Genomic DNA, 18,478 nt, shown 5'->3' with positions numbered 1-18,478 from the left:
AGAATCCAACAATATGTCGATTTCAGTACTTGGCGCATTGGTCAAAGGGTTAGTGGGGCTTCCAAGCGGTTGAATTCTTCGGGGCAATGGTGGACACTCGCCAACCAATTTAAAGTAGTAGGGATCCGTAAACGAACCCCTTGGACTTGGAGTCGGTAAACCGGTTGTTGTCTCTATTTGTGCCTTGGTGAGTAATTAACTCAGTGCCATGGCCATAAGAATGTTAAATTTCTGAGTTAAATATAGCATATCGCCATTTGATGAGCTGATCTTGTTATTTCGATGCCACGTTCTGTTTCACAGTTTGGTATTTTCAAGCTCTTTCCAGATTCCTTATGGCTCCGCCTTGCCATCCACTGGAGTTCCCTAAAGAAAAGTTCTGGAGGTCATACTTCTTCACCCATGCCATCATTTTAATCCTTGTTTGAGCTTCTTGGCATTCCAAACCCCAGCAGCTTCTACCACTTCAAAAAGAAACGATGCAACCGATCGCCTCGCCCTTCTATCCTTTAAAACTCTCATAACCGATCGCTCTGGAGCATTAGAATCCTGGAGCAACGCCACTCTCCATCACTGTCAGTGGGAAGGCGTCACATGTGGCGGCCGCCGGCACCGAGGGAGGGTCATAGCATTAGAGCTCGACGAGCTCAACCTTACCGGCTCCATGTCGCCACACCTTGGAAATCTCACTTTCCTCAGAAGGCTCCACCTGTCCACGAATCAACTCCAAGGACCCATCCCACAGGAACTAGGCCGCTTGTTCCGGCTTCAGTCTCTCAACCTCAGCCACAATTATCTTGAAGGGGAGATTCCCACCAATCTCAGTAGATGCGCTGACCTCCGCAGGATCAACTTAAGCTTCAACATGCTCAGAGGATCAATTCCTATGCAATATGGCTTCCTTCCAAAACTCATGGTACTTATTCTTGGCGACAACCCTCTAACCGGTGGCATTCCATCCTCACTGGGGAACATCTCCTCTCTTATGGCCCTTCTTCTCTATGAAAATGATTTGGAGGGAAGCATTCCAGACAGCCTAGGAAAGCTCGCGAGCCTGCAAATCTTTCAAGTGACTATAAACAAGCTTTCAGGTGAGATTCCATCCTCTCTTTACAATCTCTCTTCCATTCAGTACTTTGTTGCAGGCGAGAATCGTCTTGTCGGGAATCTACCATCCAATATGTTTGATACCCTTCCGAACCTCCAAATGCTTATTTTGGACGACAACCAATTTGATGGTCTCATTCCAAATTCACTCCCCAATGCCTCTAGATTGGTAGAACTTGATCTCAAAGGTAACAACTTCAATGGAATAGTGCCCTCGAATCTGGGAAATCTGAAGAATCTCTACTGGATTAATCTCGGTAAAAATCAGCTTGAAGCTAGAGATGCCAAGGATTGGACTTTCCTCACCGCTTTGACAAACTGCAGTTTTTTAGGGGTACTAGGACTTGCGGACAACAGGCTTGGTGGCGAGCTGCCCAGCTCTATTGCCAATCTCTCCAGAAAGCTAGATGGGCTGTCAATGGGGCAGAACGAAATATCAGGAAGCATACCTCAAGAAATTGGGAACCTTGCCAATCTAACAGTGTTCTTATTGTATAACAACCGCTTGACCGGCATAATTCCTCCTACCATTGGAAAGCTTCGGAAGTTACATGTTCTGAATCTATCAGGAAACAATTTTACTGGACGGATTCCATCTTCCATTGGCAACCTTACACAATTGATTATGCTGTACTTGGAAGAGAGCGGCCTGAGTGGAACTATACCTGCAGAATTCGGAAACTGCAAGAGCTTAGAAGAGCTTAACCTTTCTTACAATAAGTTAAGTGGTGCCATCCCCAGAGAGCTTGTTAGCCTTAGTTCTCTCTCCACATATCTTGATTTATCAGGTAATGCCCTTGTTGGATCCTTGCCCGCGGAAGTTGGCAGCTTGAAGAATCTTGGTGAGCTCAATATTTCTGAGAACAGATTGTCTGGTGAGATTCCAAGCACTCTTGGTGATTGTCAAAGTTTGGAGTACCTTTATATGAAAGGGAACCTCTTTCAAGGAAACATTCCTCAGTCTTTGGGCAATTTGAAAGGCCTTCAAGAGCTAGACCTTTCCCCAACAATCTATCGGGATCGATTCCAGAATCCTTAGGGAGGTTGCGTGCTCTGCTTCAGCTAGATTTATCCTTCAATGATCTCACTGGTGAGGTACCAAAGGAAGGGGTCTTTAAAAATGCAAGTGCTATTTCCATACTCCACAACGATGGCCTTTGTGGAGGTATTGTAGAATTAAATTTGCCTTCATGTGATACCCAATCTTCCACAAAAAAGCATATGTCTCTTGCACTTAAAACAATCATCATTGTCATCAGTGTAGTCTCTTTCTAGTCCTATTGCTTTCTGTGTACATGTCTCTTCATTGGGTGAAGAATTGCAGCAGAACTTCATCTCCACTTCCATTAAGGATCAATTCATGAGGGTCTCTTATTTGACCTGTTTCGAGCAACTAATGGCTTCTCATCATCTAATTTAATTGGAGCTGGAAGTTTTGGTTCTGTTTACAAGGGAGTTTTGGACTCTATTGAACACATTGTTGCAGTGAAGGTTCTAGATCTTCAACAACGAGGAGCATCGAAGAGTTTCATGGCTGAATGTGAAGCCTTAAGAAACATCCGTCATCGAAATCTTGTTAAGATCTTAACTTCATGTTCAGGTGTCGATTCCAAAGGTGATGATTTTAAGGCTCTGGTGCTTGAATTCATGCCTAATGGAAGTTTGGAGAAGTGGTTGCATCCAGAGGAATCTTTGCATTCTGAAAAGAGGACCTTGAGCCTTATCCAGAGATTGAACATAGCTATTGATGTTGCCTCTGCATTGGATTACCTTCATCACCATAGCCAGATACCAATTGTTCATTGTGATCTGAAACCAAGCAATGTTCTGCTAGATGATGACATGTGTGCACATCTGAGCGACTTTGGATTAGCAAGGATTCTTTCTGATGAAGTTTTTAAGTCCAACGAATATCCATCTAGCTCCGTCGGAATAAGGGGAACCATTGGTTACATTGCTCCAGGTAAGCATTTCTAGTGATGCCTAAAGCATCTCTTTTTTTATTTTTAATATTTTTTATGCACATTTTTTGGATGATATTATCAAGAAATGTAGAGAATGAATATTTGTTTTTCTAGCCCTCTTGGTACATTATGAAGTTTATCAATGTTTTTCCATGAAAAATTAGTGACGATATTTTGAAAACTTGGATAGGTCATCTAAAATGAAAGCATTAAATTACTAGGGTATGTTTTAAAACACAGCATGATATTTTTGTTGATCGTGGATTCTAACTCCCTTTTTTTTGTGCAAGGCAGATGTAGAAATATCATATCCTTAATACTGATCCTTTTTTTCTTCTTCAATCCAATCCCATAGATGTTAACCAAGTGGTTCTTATTCGCCTGACCACTGCCATCAACATAATCCATTAACTCATGATAGACAATCATAGGTTTAGCCAGGCCAAATACCAGCCTTTTCTCCCTTTTTTTTTTTTTTTTTTGGTCCTGATCAAGTAGCCTTTTGTTTCAAGATACTATTACGGAGGAATCAAAGCCATGCGAAAATTAAGAGATCGTATAAAATAACGGAAGCAGTGCATATTGCTCAGAAAGGAAGAAATGGGCTAAACTTACAGTTTAGATATCTTACTCATCTACTAGATCGTGTTTTGAACCTTATGACAGCTTCTTGGTGGGGCCTTGTGATCTAAGTCCTTGATTATTTTGACTACCAGTCTAGCTCACCTTCTCTCTAAGATGGCAAATTTTTAATGAATATCACTACTCCATTTGTTCTTGTTTCTTCCAAACAAATCCTTTATGTGAATCTTCTCTTTGTGACTGGGGAGTCTTTGTTTTTGCATAAAATGAAAAATAACAAAGAACTGAAAGAGTTATGATGATGATTTCCATTTTATCAGAAAATTTGGTCGTGAACATAACACCATTAATTTCACCAAAATACATGTAATGGCTGGGGAAAAGCTCGGATGATGATGATGATGATTTCAATCCATCTACATCATTATGTATATCGCAAAGTTTTTCAGCTCAAAGCAAGTATATTTTTTCAAAAGGAAACAATAACATATTTAATTTTTAACACCAGAGCTTGGATTGCATATGACATAGAAGAACTAATAACAATTTTGGCATGCTTCATCAAAAGCTGTCTGAAAATAAGATATGTAGATTCCACGTACCAAAAGTGTTGCCTAACTTTTGGCACATGAATGAATTACAGAATATGGGATGGGTGGTCAAGTCTCCACCAAAGGCGATGTCTACAGTTATGGAATCCTCTTGCTGGAGATGTTTACAGGGAAAAGACCAACTGATGACATCTTAAAGGATGGTTTAGAACTCTATAAATATGTAGAGATGGCATTTCCCGACCGAGTGTTGGATGTTGTGGATCCCCATCTTCTCTTATGGGAGGATCACCAGGATGCTCGAGGAGACTTTCTAAACAACAACGAGGCAAGGGTGGAAGAGCAGAAGTGCATGGTTTCGGTGATCAGAATTGGTCTTTCATGTTCCAAGGAAGATCCAAGAGAAAGAATGGAGATGGAAAATGGCGTAAGTGATATGAATGCAACTAGAGATAAGCTTCTTAGAGCATACCTGATGACGTGAAGGACTTTTAAGTGACAAGTATTAGAACATACCTGTTAGTTTTCCAAAAATAAATCACCATGCTTTCCTTTTCCTCTCCCCTTCATAGCAGTTAGCATAAGTTGGTCCACGTGTAATCAAGTGCAGCCTATGCAAGTCAGCGTGTTCATCTTTAGCAAGTATACAGTAAGGCTCATGACCAAACAAAAAACAATAATCTCTGTAGTATATTCACGAGTGATAATGTTATAAGATGTCTTTTATTTATATTCTCTACATTTCTTTTGATGGTCTCCAGAATCTCTTTTAAAATTTTCCTTTTTTTTTTTTTGGTTTCTCAATATACATCTGTTAATTGCTGATGCAAAGACATAGTATGAAATGATTGCTGAAAAAAATCCTGAAATTAAAACATCTTATTTCAGTTTGGTCTTTTGAAAAAAAAAAAAAAAAATCAGACAACATAACAACAGCCTTTTAGGTTGGGGCATTCCGAGAATCGAACTCGAGACCTCTCGCACCCAAAGCGAGAATCATACCACTAGACCAAATGCCCTTGGCAGTTGCTTGATTGCATGATCAATAATATAATAGGAAAATTTAACTCTTCTCATTCGCAACATTAGACTCCCCACGCGCAAACGTCAAAAGTATGAGTTCACCTTGCAAACTATTTCCAATTACGTGAAAAATAAGAGGAAAGGGGGTGGAAGTTCTCATAAAATTTAAGTCTGATGCTTAAATCGATAAAGAGAACCACAAAGAACTATGACTAATAGCGATCAGATATCTAAATGATTTTTAGCTCTCTGATGAAATTAAGATTGTAGGGAAAGCTCCATGCTAAACATTTTGCAAAAGCTCTATCAAAAGTTTTTGTGCTTGAGCACTATTGGAGCACAATATTGATGGCCCTTCTCCAGCTTGGCACTTTCATGTTGCTATCTCTTCAAATCTTCTGCAGTGCACGTTTTGCACCATAGAAAATTACACAGATTTGGATGCTGTCATGTCATTTATATCAAAAACGAAGAGTTATGACCCATCTCAGAAATAAAATCCATGATATGGGATGCTAGATAGGATAGATTGATAGAAGAGCAGCAACTCTCCATCTCAAAAATAGTTAATGTGGCAGCTATATGCACAGCTTTTTGCAATAGTACGTATTATAGAGGATTCTGACTCATATTTAAAGAGAAGAAATAACTATTATCTTCTTAATAAATCAAAGCATAGACTCTTTTCTCAATGAGGCTTCATACAGAAAGTCCCGAGGAGCTGAACTACATGTACAATGGAAAATTTTGTCTTTTTTGGTGGATGTTGCAGCTTGCTGAGCCAAAACAAACTGCGACAAAGACCTCTGGAGGACGTTGTCCACCTTGTTAGTATCTAGAAATCAATGAGACTTTTTTAGAGGCTCTGCTTGATTTAGTTTCCTCTCTCTCTTTGGGAAGGGCAATGCGCATCCCAAAGAGTAGATGACAATCCAGAGGTCCATGGAGAAAATTTTGAGAAAATTAAATTCTTCTTGAAATACACCATAAATTTGATATTTTGATACATGCCTGAAAACAGTACCTATCAAGATTATTATTCTTTAAATTTAAGAGTTGAAACAATGACAGGAGATTAACTCAAGTCCAATTTTGCGTGATGCAGATAGTAGGACGCACAAAACAGAAATCTCCTATAGGTATTTTAGTGCTCATAGCAACTTTCAATACCGACTCTTGACGTTCTCGTCTTCTTAATATCGTTCATTAAACTCCAATCAATCTTTCGTATGCGGATTTGTTTGGCAATTGCTTCTTCGTTCTCACACACACCGAGAGTAATATCTAAGCATTTCTTTTTCCTTAAAAAAAACAAAATCTAAGCACAGTGGTATTCGGAATACGCAGTAATATCTAAGCATTTCTTTTTCCTAAAAAACAAAATCTAAGCACAGTGGTATTCGGAAGACGCGGAGAGATTCTAAGACAAATAAGACTTTTGAAGTGGCAAAGAATAAGTGCGCTGATTGTGAATAAGTTAGAATTCCATCTAAAGAAAATTCGTCCAGATTTCCCAAATAGCATCGAGACTGATCCATTCGTCAATTCTGCTGCCGCCAATGGACCACAAGAGAGCCTCTGATGGATTACCCGACTTTAGTTTCCTGAAGAGAAATCAGTCACGTAGATGAAAAGATCAGGTCCTTCATTGTAGTGTTGTTACGACCTCGGATATTCCAGCAAATTATCTCCAAGTAGGAGGAGCACCAAAGGAATTCCAAAAAAATAAAAAAACAGATTGTCGGGATGTGGAGTCTTGCAACCTTTCCGGACAAATTCCAAATTCCAACAGTGGGAGTTTAACCATCTTCGTTCAGCTAAAGAAAGGGGAATTTCTGTAGGGGTACTCCAATACTGCATCTGAAAGCATGTTCTATCCAAAAATCAAGGGGGAAAGTGGGGGGTTATTCCTCGCTTATTTGTCCAACTATCTCCTTTCTTAATATTCCACTTGCTTAAAACGAGTAAAATCAGATAGCAGTTGCAAAATAACATATTTCCAACCATATGGAATTTTAGACTTACTCTAGAACTAACAAAATAAACTAAAGAGGAAAACAGAGGAACAGAAAAAAAAATGTTCTCTCCCTACCGCACAGCCAAAATAGGATAAATTTGTACATATTGAGCATCCTAAATAATACTTATGTACGACCACAACCTTCTCACTTTTGAGCTTTAATTAGTATCAATACAATTTGTCTTTGAAAAGCTTCAATACACCCCATGTCTCGATAACCCAATAAAGTTTTATATTCCGTCCTAAGAAAGTGAATCACCTTTTTCTCATTCCCCTTACTGAAGACTATGTGGTAAAGCAAAAAACCGTTATCAATGGTGATCTTTCTCAGTCACATACTTAAAGCAGACTCTTCCCAAGGAAAGAGGCCTCTAGACAGCACGCTGGAAATGCTTGAACTCTGAACGGATTTGTTGCGATGATCCTCTTCCCAATAGAAATTGCATTTCGAATACACACTTTATCTCAAAAATTTGAAGAATTTAATGTGACTTAATCAGAAGAGATGGACATGAAATACTGCCTAATTTCACTGTTTAAATTTGGTCTAAAGAGTTCCAAGAGAGTGGATGGGATCCACCGAGAGCAGCACCATGAAAAAGAAGAATGCAATTGGATTGGGGTTGGGATCCCCCGAGAGCAGCCTACTGATGCTCCATTGAGATGCGAAGTTGTTCTTGCCTCCCTAGCCTTCAAGATTGAAAGCTAAAATACACAAACATTCGTTATCTTCTGCACATAATTGCTTCCTTTCTAATGTTGCAGGCTCAGATTGGAACAAAATATGCTAGCATGTTCATCTGGATTGGCACATGAACATTCTCAATTAACAATAATCTTAGAAAATGGCAGCTAGTTCCGCAGATGATCAATCTTAGGCTGCATTAATCATTGCATAGCTATACTGTGTTACCAGCGAAAACAATAGCAGCAATCTGATAGTACCCCCGTGACTATATTATCCAAAATTTAGAAAAATAACATTCTCCAATTGGTCATTTGGAGGGACCATGCACAATTATTCATCGGTATTCATGACTCTGAAATGACAGCAATCCTAGATCACCATGATAGAAATTATCTGTTGGCATAGTCAAGTGTCTTGCATATAAGTGGATTCTCTCACCCAAAACCAGAAGTCATGGATCACGCTTAGGCTTTGTTGACATCTGACAACATAACTAGCTGACAACCAAACGACTATGGAGTACAGAGGAAGATCTAAAATGTTTTGGTGCCAAGTGTGAAAAAAAGTAGAGCCTGTTTGTCAATTGGGCAACACAACTGTTTGAAGTTCAACCAGAAGTACCATCCACATATGAGCAGACAGAAAAATAAAATGAGTCTAATGAGTATTGAATTACTCTATAAATGTCAATAAACAGCCTAAACCTTATTTAAAGTGACAGAAGCCAAAGGGAAGAGTACAGCTTTAAAAAGACAGTGCATGATTTCAGAATAATGGCAAAAACTTTGAAGGAATTCAGAATTTTTCTCATACCGCCTATGCCAGGTCCTAATAACTCGAGTCAAAAGCCCTCTGTTAGTGCAAAAATTCGACCAGAAAAAGATGGAGGCAGTTTAGTAATAGCTGACTCGATATCCTGAAAAGCCAGTGCAACCACAAGAAGATATAACTTTAATAGTTAACCAACTAATAGATGCTTACTATGAATAGAATAAATAGATAACCTTCAGAGGGTAAGTGTCTGAAAATCAGCTGAAATATGCAGCACAAATTTCAATTGATAGCCATGAAAACTTTACCATGGAGAAACACAAATTTCAGTGTGTAAGTTCATGCATCACACACGCATGCACATGCACACATATGCATGCATGCATGCACACACACACAGAGAGCATATTCACAGAAAAATATGGGGTGCATTTAGTAAAGATGTGCTTCTAGTACCATGACTACTGCACTCTGCAAAACTTCTGGTAGAATTAAATAAGGTATCACAAAAAATTCTGCATGGATCAGACCTAAAACTTAACCATGACAAAAAGATTGGTGCTTGCGAGATGAGGAAACTAAGGTATAGGAAGAAAAATGTAGTTAGAACACAGAAGTTCAGAGGGAGTTTGATATTCAAGGATGAATGATCAAGCAAAAAGACCAAAAGAGGTGGTTGTAAAGATATGAGCTCAGGCTTATGCAGAAACCTCTCTAGTTGCTGATGAAATAGTGGAGGATTTTTAAATAGGGAAACAAAGGGAAGGGAATCTAGAGCCGATTTCTTCTTCACAAGTCCAATCTTCCCATGCATCAATAATGTTTCTGAGAGAGTGAAAAACAAACAGGTGGTTAGCAGTTTAATGAAGTGACCTGGGGTTGAATCCCACCTCCACGAGGACTTGGAGGGTTAGTGGTACTTGAGGGAGAGCTACCTCCATTTTTTAGCTCAATTCATTATCTACAGGCTCTTCTACACCAAAAAAGGGGATCAACGGGAGAAAATACTCTACATATTTCTTGAGAATTTCCTCTGTTGAGCCAACAGGAAAAATACTAAAGTTTCTTTTTCCTTTTTTTTTTTTTTTTGTGTTTCTTTTGACTTAATCTCGAATTCATTTTCTGGGTGTCCAAATGAAGCTAAAGCAAAGGTTTGAGGAGCATAGGAGCATGTTTCTTTGAGAAGAATGAATGGTGCAGATGAACTCATAAAAAATTCCAAGATTAAAATAAAGACAATTAAAATGATGCTTCTCCAAAATAATAGAAAGAAAGAAAATGCAAAGAAGAAGGGAGCTCACCTCTGATTGATATCGAGCTGAAAAATGGATTAGAAGGATAGCTTTGTTTTCGAACTTCTCAGCATAACGTGCTAGCTGTCCAGTTTTAAGACATAAAGCAATAAGCTGAAAGTAGGAAACGAGATAATTTACATTAATACTCAAATTTACATCTATCAAACATATGCAATAACCTCTAGCAAATGAGTATGACCAAATTCTCTTGCATGCTCTGTTGTAACAGCATCATCAACAAAAGTGCTCTGTAAAATTAATTAAAAAAAAATAACTCATTGTCTAGCAGAAACCACTAAAAAGAAAAGTTTACATACAAAGGAAAACTTCACCAACTCAAGAAAAACAGCTAATATATCAGTAATGGAACTGATCCATGAAAACATCAGAAACATTTTAACGTACATAACTGGGGCTAAAGCCTGGTTTCTAATCCCGCCTTGTACCAAGTGACAACATGTGCATTTAATAATTGTGAATGTTGATAAACCATGTAGTAAAATTTTGCAGGCACCAAAGACAAGCCAGGTTATGCATGAGAAATACCGGACTTAACCTATTAACAGAATCTAATAAAATAACATCACTACAGCAGCTACTAGCCCACTGAGCAAAGAGAGGGACAAAAAAGGTGTGAGGAGCAAAGAGTTCTAAAATTGAAGTTGAGCTCCTGCCCAGAAACAAACTGGCATGTCTCGGTTAAAGGTCTTTAGGTAGATCATCAAATACGAAAATCTGAAAAATTAACTTCTGACAGCACAGTTGCCAGGAATAATAAAAGACACAAAAGACATCAGCAGAATATATGCTCACAACCTGTCCAGAGGCCATCCTAGCTGCAGGAATTATCCTCCAGCAATTTGTTGGTGCTTAAGCATACATCTAACACCTTGCTTGATGGTGGAGAAAAAACTAACAAACATGGTGGATATACCACCGTGGATACTCTTTTTCGATGCGAATACCACCTGTGGATACTTGTCACCGGCAGCAGGATGTTTTGGGACAGAAGCACATGTCTCAAGCAGTTCGGCAAAACAAAACTTGATTGGCCCTTAGATGCTCTGCAGTAACCCAAACAAAAAAAATGGCATGGGAAAGAAAAGGAAGGATCGACTACAAAAGGGACTAATTTTCCACCTATAAAACAAGTTAGTATCTGGAGGTCTCCATAGAAGCAGGCTCATTGCATTGATACAAACATTTGGAGATCCCATACATTGTTGATTTTTAAGTGAGATGTCTCTCCTCTATAACAATTCAAGAAATCAAGTTATAATGTTTTATGATATTTAGCAGTATCAACAACATGGGCAAAGAATTGGATACAGGTGGAAGAAAGTGTAAATTTTTAGAATCTAAGCTTCCATGAAGTATAATTCGATGAAAGAAAACCAAAAGGTTCACATACTAGTCAGCAACAAAGTAACATGGAAAAATTAAATTAAGGGTTTATTTTTTTCTTTGAACTAGATAGTATCTCCTTTCAGGAAAATTAAAGGGAAAAAAATCACCAACAGTTATCTTACTAAAAAAAAGGGCAAAACATTATGAGATAAATCAATTTTATAGCCAATGCACGACACCTATTTTCTATAGCCAGCACTTTTTATCCAAGGAATGTATCAGAACGAGTCCCAGCGACCTTAATACTTTCAAAATCCAAATTACAGACTAGCACACAGATACACAGTTTATGCTTATATAAACAGCAAGATGTCTAACTTTAGAGCCATTTGAGAGCATAAAGAAACAGCTAGGTTGAAACTAACAGACATGGACTGCAAATATTTGTCCATCAAACAGACAATAGTTTATACCATGGTGTGAGCCAGGAGTAAGCAGAAGGCGGAGATTGCAATATCAAGAAACCAAAATTACAATAACATAGATGACAGTAAAACAGGCACCTCCATGACAAGAACTCGTGATTTCAGTGCATCAGCATTGTCTGGGTCAACTATAAAATCTGACATGGTGTCTCCAGTGAAAGCTATTTCAGGTGTTGTCAATGTGTAAGTTATCTGCAAGTTGCAATAATGTTACAAAATAGCAAAACATTGCAATCACAAATTTGCCACAACATTTTCTGAAGAGCACCTGAAGAGCACATTATTTTTAGTTTTGTATGTATTTGCCAATTATAATTTATCTCTAAGTTTCTAACAAGACAGACCTCCACACCTGATAATCTTAAGTTCTTGATCTCATTTCCAGTAAGACCGGCATATTCTTGTTTAAGTTTCTGCTTTACAGAATAAATTACATAACCCTGCATTATTTACAGAGCAAACAAAAAAGTCAGTCCTACTCAAAAGATATAGAAACCATTTTTTGTCAATATATAAACTAGAGTAAAATAAGAAGAATTGATGATAAAGGCTAAAAATCACTTACCTGGCTCGGTATTACATGGTAAGTTCTAAATGCCTTCACTTTGAGGTCCTTCCTTATCTGAAACTCTTCACCTGCGGTGAGTAAATTCACGATAGCTTCAATTCATTTGGCTAAATGCAAACAATAAGCAATATAATGAATAACTACATTTTTTTTCGATTAAGATGGGACGTTACCCACATCCAAGCCTATAAGATTGTGCTTCAATTCGGAATGGTCCATTGCCCTGTGAACTTCAAATAGCTTTTCCACATTTTCTTTTATTGATACTGGAACAAATATAGTTGGTGGCTTCATACTGTACAAGCCTCGTGTAGCAACATACATGGGCAGTCCTCCCTAATGTAACATAACGACAGTCAGGCCAGAACTGTAGATACAGCAAAGGAAAATGCACATGATAGCTTTAGCAAAATCCCATACTAATGAATATGTTTTGGTAAACACATTTCCATGTCACAGAATGTGACAGTGTCTGAAAAGAACGCATGGCACAATGGTCATTTTATCAAATCCTTAAGCAGCCTAATGTGACCAAATATATCAAAATGTTATTTGTGAAAAATTTTTGGGGAGGTGAAATGCTTGCTGGACAGTCAAAGTTCGCTCCTTAATTGAAACACAGAACAGATAACAATCAAAATATAGGTGATCTCATCCTGTTAGGATGTGAATTATTCATAGCAATAAGTGTGGTGAAATATTGTAATAAAGAGTCCATCTGTGGTTATGTTTTCTATTTTGGTGTAACATCTGTGTCGAACAGTCCTACTTCAATATTATCTTATGTTATGCATGGCTCAATTAAATTAGGATCGAGTTTGGTATACTTCTGAGGGGAACATCATTTATGCAACCTATGTGAGTCACAAACTCGAAAGCATCATTTACTCCAGAACTACTTATATCTGGCATCGCACATTAGACTTTCTAAAAGTATTTCATACCCTGATAATCCTTTTTATATTTCTTACTGAAGTCTAGCATGTGCAATCTGCATCAGAGGAATTACACGCAGCCAAGAACACCAATCTAATGAAAATATTTTTTGGTTATTGATGTCATATGATAAATATAATTCCAGTTCTGGAGAATTGCAGTTTTCTTCTTTCTCACTTTCAAAAATCAGAATTAAACAATAAGAATATAGTTATGTAAAATAAGAGTAGGCATGGCAAGTCCATACATGCAAGCCCACTGCATACTACATCGAGCCTTGCCAGTGAAGTGGCTCAGGACTCGAGAATCTAAATTTAGAACTAGAATAGACATGTCATACAATTCTAGAAAGCTCTGCAAAAATATAAAATATATTTTGGTAGATTAGTACATATTTTGAAGACCATGTTTGACAGCACACCAGAAATGCAGTCAAATTGGTTGTCTGGGGAATGATCTTCCTGGAGAAGTCAATGCACCAGTCTAGAGCTGAATCCAAAACTTAAAACAAAAATACTAATAGACTGAAAGAAATATATCTGCACAAATTATAGAAAACAATATTCTTCGAACAAAAAGTAGAGCATTACATATCCATAACCAAGGACATTGGTGCATTACATCATCATGCAAATGCAAGAAAGAAGAGGAAAGAGGGGGAGAGGGGAGGGATGAGGGGGGATGTGGGACCAGGAACCTTACAATGTGGTCCATGTGGCCATGGGAGATGAAGAGAAAATCCTGGGAGATGGCTCGTTGGGGACATCTACCAATGTCAAAAGCCATTTTGAGTGTGGGAAATATCACACATGTTTCTTGCCCTCCAATTGATAATCCCTCGACTGGATACCCCTCGATCTGTAAACCTTTCTTTCCTTTTGGTGATGAGTCACTAGATGGCCCTTCACTCTTGTTGGTACATTTCCTACTCCCCATTGCAGTGTCTAGTTGTACCCAGCACCCGCTTTATTTTCTCTTTGATGCCTGTTTGGATGGATTCAAGAAGTCATAAACTGATTAGAAAGTTGGAGAAATGAATTAGAATCATCAACAAGTTCCAAGTCAAGTGAAAAGCAGTTTGTTTTGAAGGAATAATATCAAAAAAGTACGTGAAAGCATGCAAAACAAATAAGTACAAACAAAATCCATGTGGCTATTTATATAGGGTCAACTGATGTGAAGTACATAAATATTGAGAACACTACATGCAACAATAAATGGATGTGAAGTATATAAGCAGTACTTTAAGTTTATGAAAAGCAGGCATCTGACATTATCATGACATAAGGTTTTTTTCCTTTACTCCTGTACAATTTTTGGATCAATAAATCTCTCTATATTCGGTAAAACAGAGACAAAAGTAACTAATTGGAAGTCTAGTGGTAATTTGAGAATTATTAGGAAGACAAGAGCATTAGCACTTACCTATTTTTTATGAAGTTATTAAGTAAAAAGACAGTACAACTTTCATTATTTATATCAGAAGAAAACAATTAGACGCCAGAGCTAGTAAGGTGTTAAGTAAAAAGACAATACAACTTTCACTATTTATCTCAAAAGAAACCAATTCACTTATGATCATTTACTTCAACTCTCATCAAAACCAAAAATTCAAACTTAAAGGACTGCATCATAAAATCATGTGGAGGCATATGTTTTTAGAGCCCATAAATGCAATGCCATAGTTTCAAAAACTACTAGGACACAATGGTACGACTGGTACCATTCCAATGCGAAACCAGCATCAACATGGGTGCTGGGCTGCTGAAACCAGCTTACTAATACATATCAGCTGTATCGATCTATCCATTGCATATCAGCAGACCGACTACCAATCTATGCGAGTAATTTTTCAATTTTTTGAAGTTGCTGGTTTCGGTAAATTCCATTGATACTAGTACCATATTGATACCGTACCATTTCAATGAAAAATTGGTGCGATATTCTGTACTGATATTTAACACCTTGTGTGATGCCACACCGGTTAAGTAGCTACCAAATTCAAAGAACCTCAAAAGGGAAGAAAACAATAACAGCAGAACATGCAAGCAATTGAATACAACCTGTCTTTTCTCTTGATTGCATGATATATCAGATCTCAAAAGGAAGAAAAAAAAAAAGAAATGAAAAGGCCCTAGCACCAGTAACACTTCCAAATATTATATCTCAAACCTTGAGAGAGGAAAATAAAACCAACGGCATGAGGTTGTGCAAAGAGAGTAACAGCAAAGAAATTTTCCAAAGCTTTTCTTTTTTTGTTTTTCCTAATTATAGAATTTCTTTTTCCCACAACAAGGTATAAAATACAAGACAACAAAGTAACCACATGAATCAATAAGATTTGAATAAACCTGCACTCTTTGATTCAATGGGATGGGACAAACTCTTTACAACTGTTATATATACATCAACCATTTAGCATCTTCTTGAATAATTTGAAACCCAGCAAGTGATCAAACCCTATAAAATTTGTGCTTTCTGGCTTTTCCTAATCCAGTACACTGTCAAGTAGTGACTTTTACAGTTTGTGTTGAACATCAATAAGGAATCGTCTATCAAGACCTTTTGGGGACTACATATGCGTTTCATAATGGATTCTAATAGATCACCTTAGACCTAGTCCAGAACGTCAAGCATAATGAATGATCAGTTAAATCAGTCGGATCGAATTACTTTTTCTTTTAAAAAAATCTGTCTCTGTGCTGTAGACAGGGAAAGGGATGTAAAGAATTTTCCACCATGTAGAGAGGTTCGTACTATACATATTATCTCGTAATTCATATATTTTGATCAAGAAAATTAAACCACATATCCAAAAGTTATTCAAAAAAAAAATTAAAAAAAAAAAAAACAGCATGGGAATCCCTCAGCCATCTAACCCTAACTCATGATCTGTTCCTACAAACCAGTTCAAGCCTAAAGATCATCTTCTTTCATTTCTTGTATAAAAGAAAATCAGGGAGCTTCCCAAAATTCGATCTTGCTGATGTTCTAAGCAATAAAATGTGTAACTATATAAACAAACCGTTTTCCAGCTATCGCTGATCTCCAAATTTTCAGGTTCTCTTTAATTCCATCATCAGATTGGTTCCCGTGTCTCATATTTTAAGCTCTTGAACATTATAATCCCTAAAACGACAAACGAAATCCAAACCCCCATCAAGATCGATTCCCGATGGATCTCTCCGTCACAGATGTTCTCGTACATTAATAAATGGAAAGAGAAAACCTAAATCCAAGCACCGAGTCCTCGGTTAATTCTCTCCCTATTTGTTGATTCTTGGATGAGAAAAGGCACTTACCAGTGAGCGAGGGAGGAAGAGAAGGGGACGGAGACGGAGCACCGTCGGTTGGAGAAGGGACAGGGCCGAGAGAGATCGCAGCGCGAGTTTGGGGAGATAGCCCTTCGAACGTTGAAGCACCTGAAGGAGGGACGACTGGAGCAGCCCCGAGGACAGGCGACTCGAGTTGAGACCGCAGTGGCTTTAAAAAGAAATCGCGAAGGTCGCCTCTCCGATAAATCCACCCCGCTCCTCGATGGTACCCATCTCTCTCGCTTCTCTCATAATCTTCCGCTAATTCTTAAACATTAAAATATTTGGACTAGAAAAGGAGTTACAATTCCATTTATTTCTAAATGGAATTTCTAAAATGCTCAAAAAATTTTGCCCAATTGGTGCATATATTTTTGAGGTTTTTTTTGCATGCCAATTGTGCTCGGTAAAAAGGAAAAATCAGAAAAATGTTTCTACATTTTTCAAATAATAAATAATTTTTTTATATTTTTTAAAATAGCTAAAAAATTTTTAAGTGGTAGAAAATATTTTCTAAGATAATTAAGAAGATGCTTTCTTACGTAATTTTCTTCTCTAAAAATTTTTAAGCATATGACTTTATATAATTTTTTTTCATAAATTTTTAAAAATAATTAACAAGAGTCTAATGCCTAGTGATATTTTTAATGTCTTCAACGTGCTATGAGGACTCTAAAGGGATGGATTCAAATATTTTTCTAAATTTTTATATTTCTAAAATAATTTGTACATTGTCTAAATAGGTTTTAATAAAAATTAAATAAGGTGTTCTGTATTTTTAAAAATAATTAATAGAAATTTTTATATTTTTTATAATAATTAAAAAAATTTTGTATGAAAGAAATTATTTTTTAAAATAATTAAGAAGCAGACTGCTTAAAATGATTCTTTTCCGTTGAAAAATTTGTAAGTGGATGACTTCAAATATTTTTTTTCTAAGTTTTTTTTGAAATAATTAAGAAGATTATATTGCATGGTGATATTTCTGACAGCTTCTGATGTGGAGGGGCTTTGTGTGGGAACTCTAAGCGGATAACTTCAAAAATTTTCTAAAGTTTATGTGCTTTCCTAAAATAAGTTAACTTAGAGATAAAATTTTTTTTCTAAAATAATTTTTATGAGGAAACTGTAAATGGATGCCTTTTTATTATTGTATTTTTTTAAAATAATTTTAGATACTTTTAAATATATTTCTAACATAGTTAGATAACTTTAATATAAATAGATGTGTTTAATATTTTTGGATAATTTTAATATACCTAACTTCAAATATTTTTTAAAATTTCTATATTTTCCTAAGATAAATTATGTATGGGGATGAATAATTGTTTTGTAGAATAATTTTTATGTAGGGACTATAAACAAACATCTTTCTATTAATGCATTTTTCTATAATAATTTTAGATAATTTTAAATATATTTGTGACATATTCAGATAACTTTAACATATGTTTAAGTAACGATGCAAAGATGAGAAACAAGTGACCAGCTTGGTTAGATGGTAGACTTGATTGGCACCGAACCTTCAACCACTTAGTAAAGCCTCGATTCCAGATCTCAATTTCCACAAACTCTGGCTTCCGGCCTGGGTTAGATAAGCATGGGTATCGATTACGAATAGAGATAGCCCCCAGACCTCTTTCAAGAATAAAATAAAAAAAATATTGACCCAATCAAACCGAGATTTCGATTCGTATCGGTACCGGCAACCGGCCGAGATGCTGAGATATCTGGTGTTACAAAAGGCGCGGCAAGCATGATCTCCCCGCCTCGTAATTTATCGATTCTCGTGCCGCCGCCGCCGCAATGTTAACCCGGTCGAGGTGG

The 18,478-nt window shown here is 37.1% G+C and overlaps 2 protein-coding genes and 1 non-coding gene across 10 annotated transcripts; 1 reads left to right on the top strand and 2 right to left on the bottom strand.

Annotated features, from left to right (window-relative positions):
- Positions 1 to 268: 268 nt before the first annotated feature.
- LOC105040327 (uncharacterized) lies at positions 269 to 4,688 on the top strand. Its single transcript, XM_029263143.2, is given in 7 exon segments — positions 269 to 420; positions 423 to 2,108; positions 2,111 to 2,368; positions 2,371 to 2,445; positions 2,448 to 2,480; positions 2,483 to 3,070; positions 4,297 to 4,688. Coding segments are annotated over 7 exon segments (3,117 nt in total). The 5' UTR covers positions 269 to 335.
- Positions 4,211 to 16,893, bottom strand: LOC105040325 (tRNase Z TRZ1). 8 transcript variants are annotated; one of them, XR_003800120.2, is made up of 11 exons: positions 16,640 to 16,892; positions 14,040 to 14,321; positions 12,575 to 12,737; positions 12,399 to 12,469; positions 12,178 to 12,273; positions 11,912 to 12,025; positions 10,181 to 10,249; positions 10,008 to 10,082; positions 8,749 to 8,851; positions 4,721 to 4,815; positions 4,211 to 4,580 (listed from the first exon to the last, which is right to left on the bottom strand). XR_003800120.2 is itself a non-coding variant. In XM_073254830.1 (10 exons), exons 2-9 carry the CDS (start codon positions 14,271 to 14,273, stop codon positions 8,777 to 8,779), a joined length of 897 nt encoding a protein of 298 aa, XP_073110931.1. In that variant the 5' UTR covers positions 14,274 to 14,321; positions 16,640 to 16,892; the 3' UTR covers positions 4,211 to 4,815; positions 8,749 to 8,776. The 8 variants fall into 8 exon arrangements, 7 of the variants coding, with proteins under 7 accessions (XP_073110931.1, XP_073110932.1, XP_010915116.1 ...); XM_073254830.1 differs by having other exon boundaries at positions 4,211 to 4,815; XM_073254831.1 differs by lacking the exons at positions 4,211 to 4,580; positions 4,721 to 4,815 and adding an exon at positions 7,321 to 8,047.
- Positions 5,152 to 5,223, bottom strand: TRNAP-UGG (transfer RNA proline (anticodon UGG)). Its single transcript has one exon. It is a non-coding gene; the product is annotated as a tRNA-Pro (tRNA).
- Positions 16,894 to 18,478: the final 1,585 nt, after the last annotated feature.

This window comes from Elaeis guineensis, chromosome 3 (assembly GCF_000442705.2).
Source record: "Elaeis guineensis isolate ETL-2024a chromosome 3, EG11, whole genome shotgun sequence".
Classification (NCBI taxonomy): Eukaryota; Viridiplantae; Streptophyta; class Magnoliopsida; order Arecales; family Arecaceae; genus Elaeis; species Elaeis guineensis.
The sequence above is the reverse complement of the archived record's forward strand: the minus strand, read 5'-3'. Positions and strand labels throughout refer to the sequence as shown.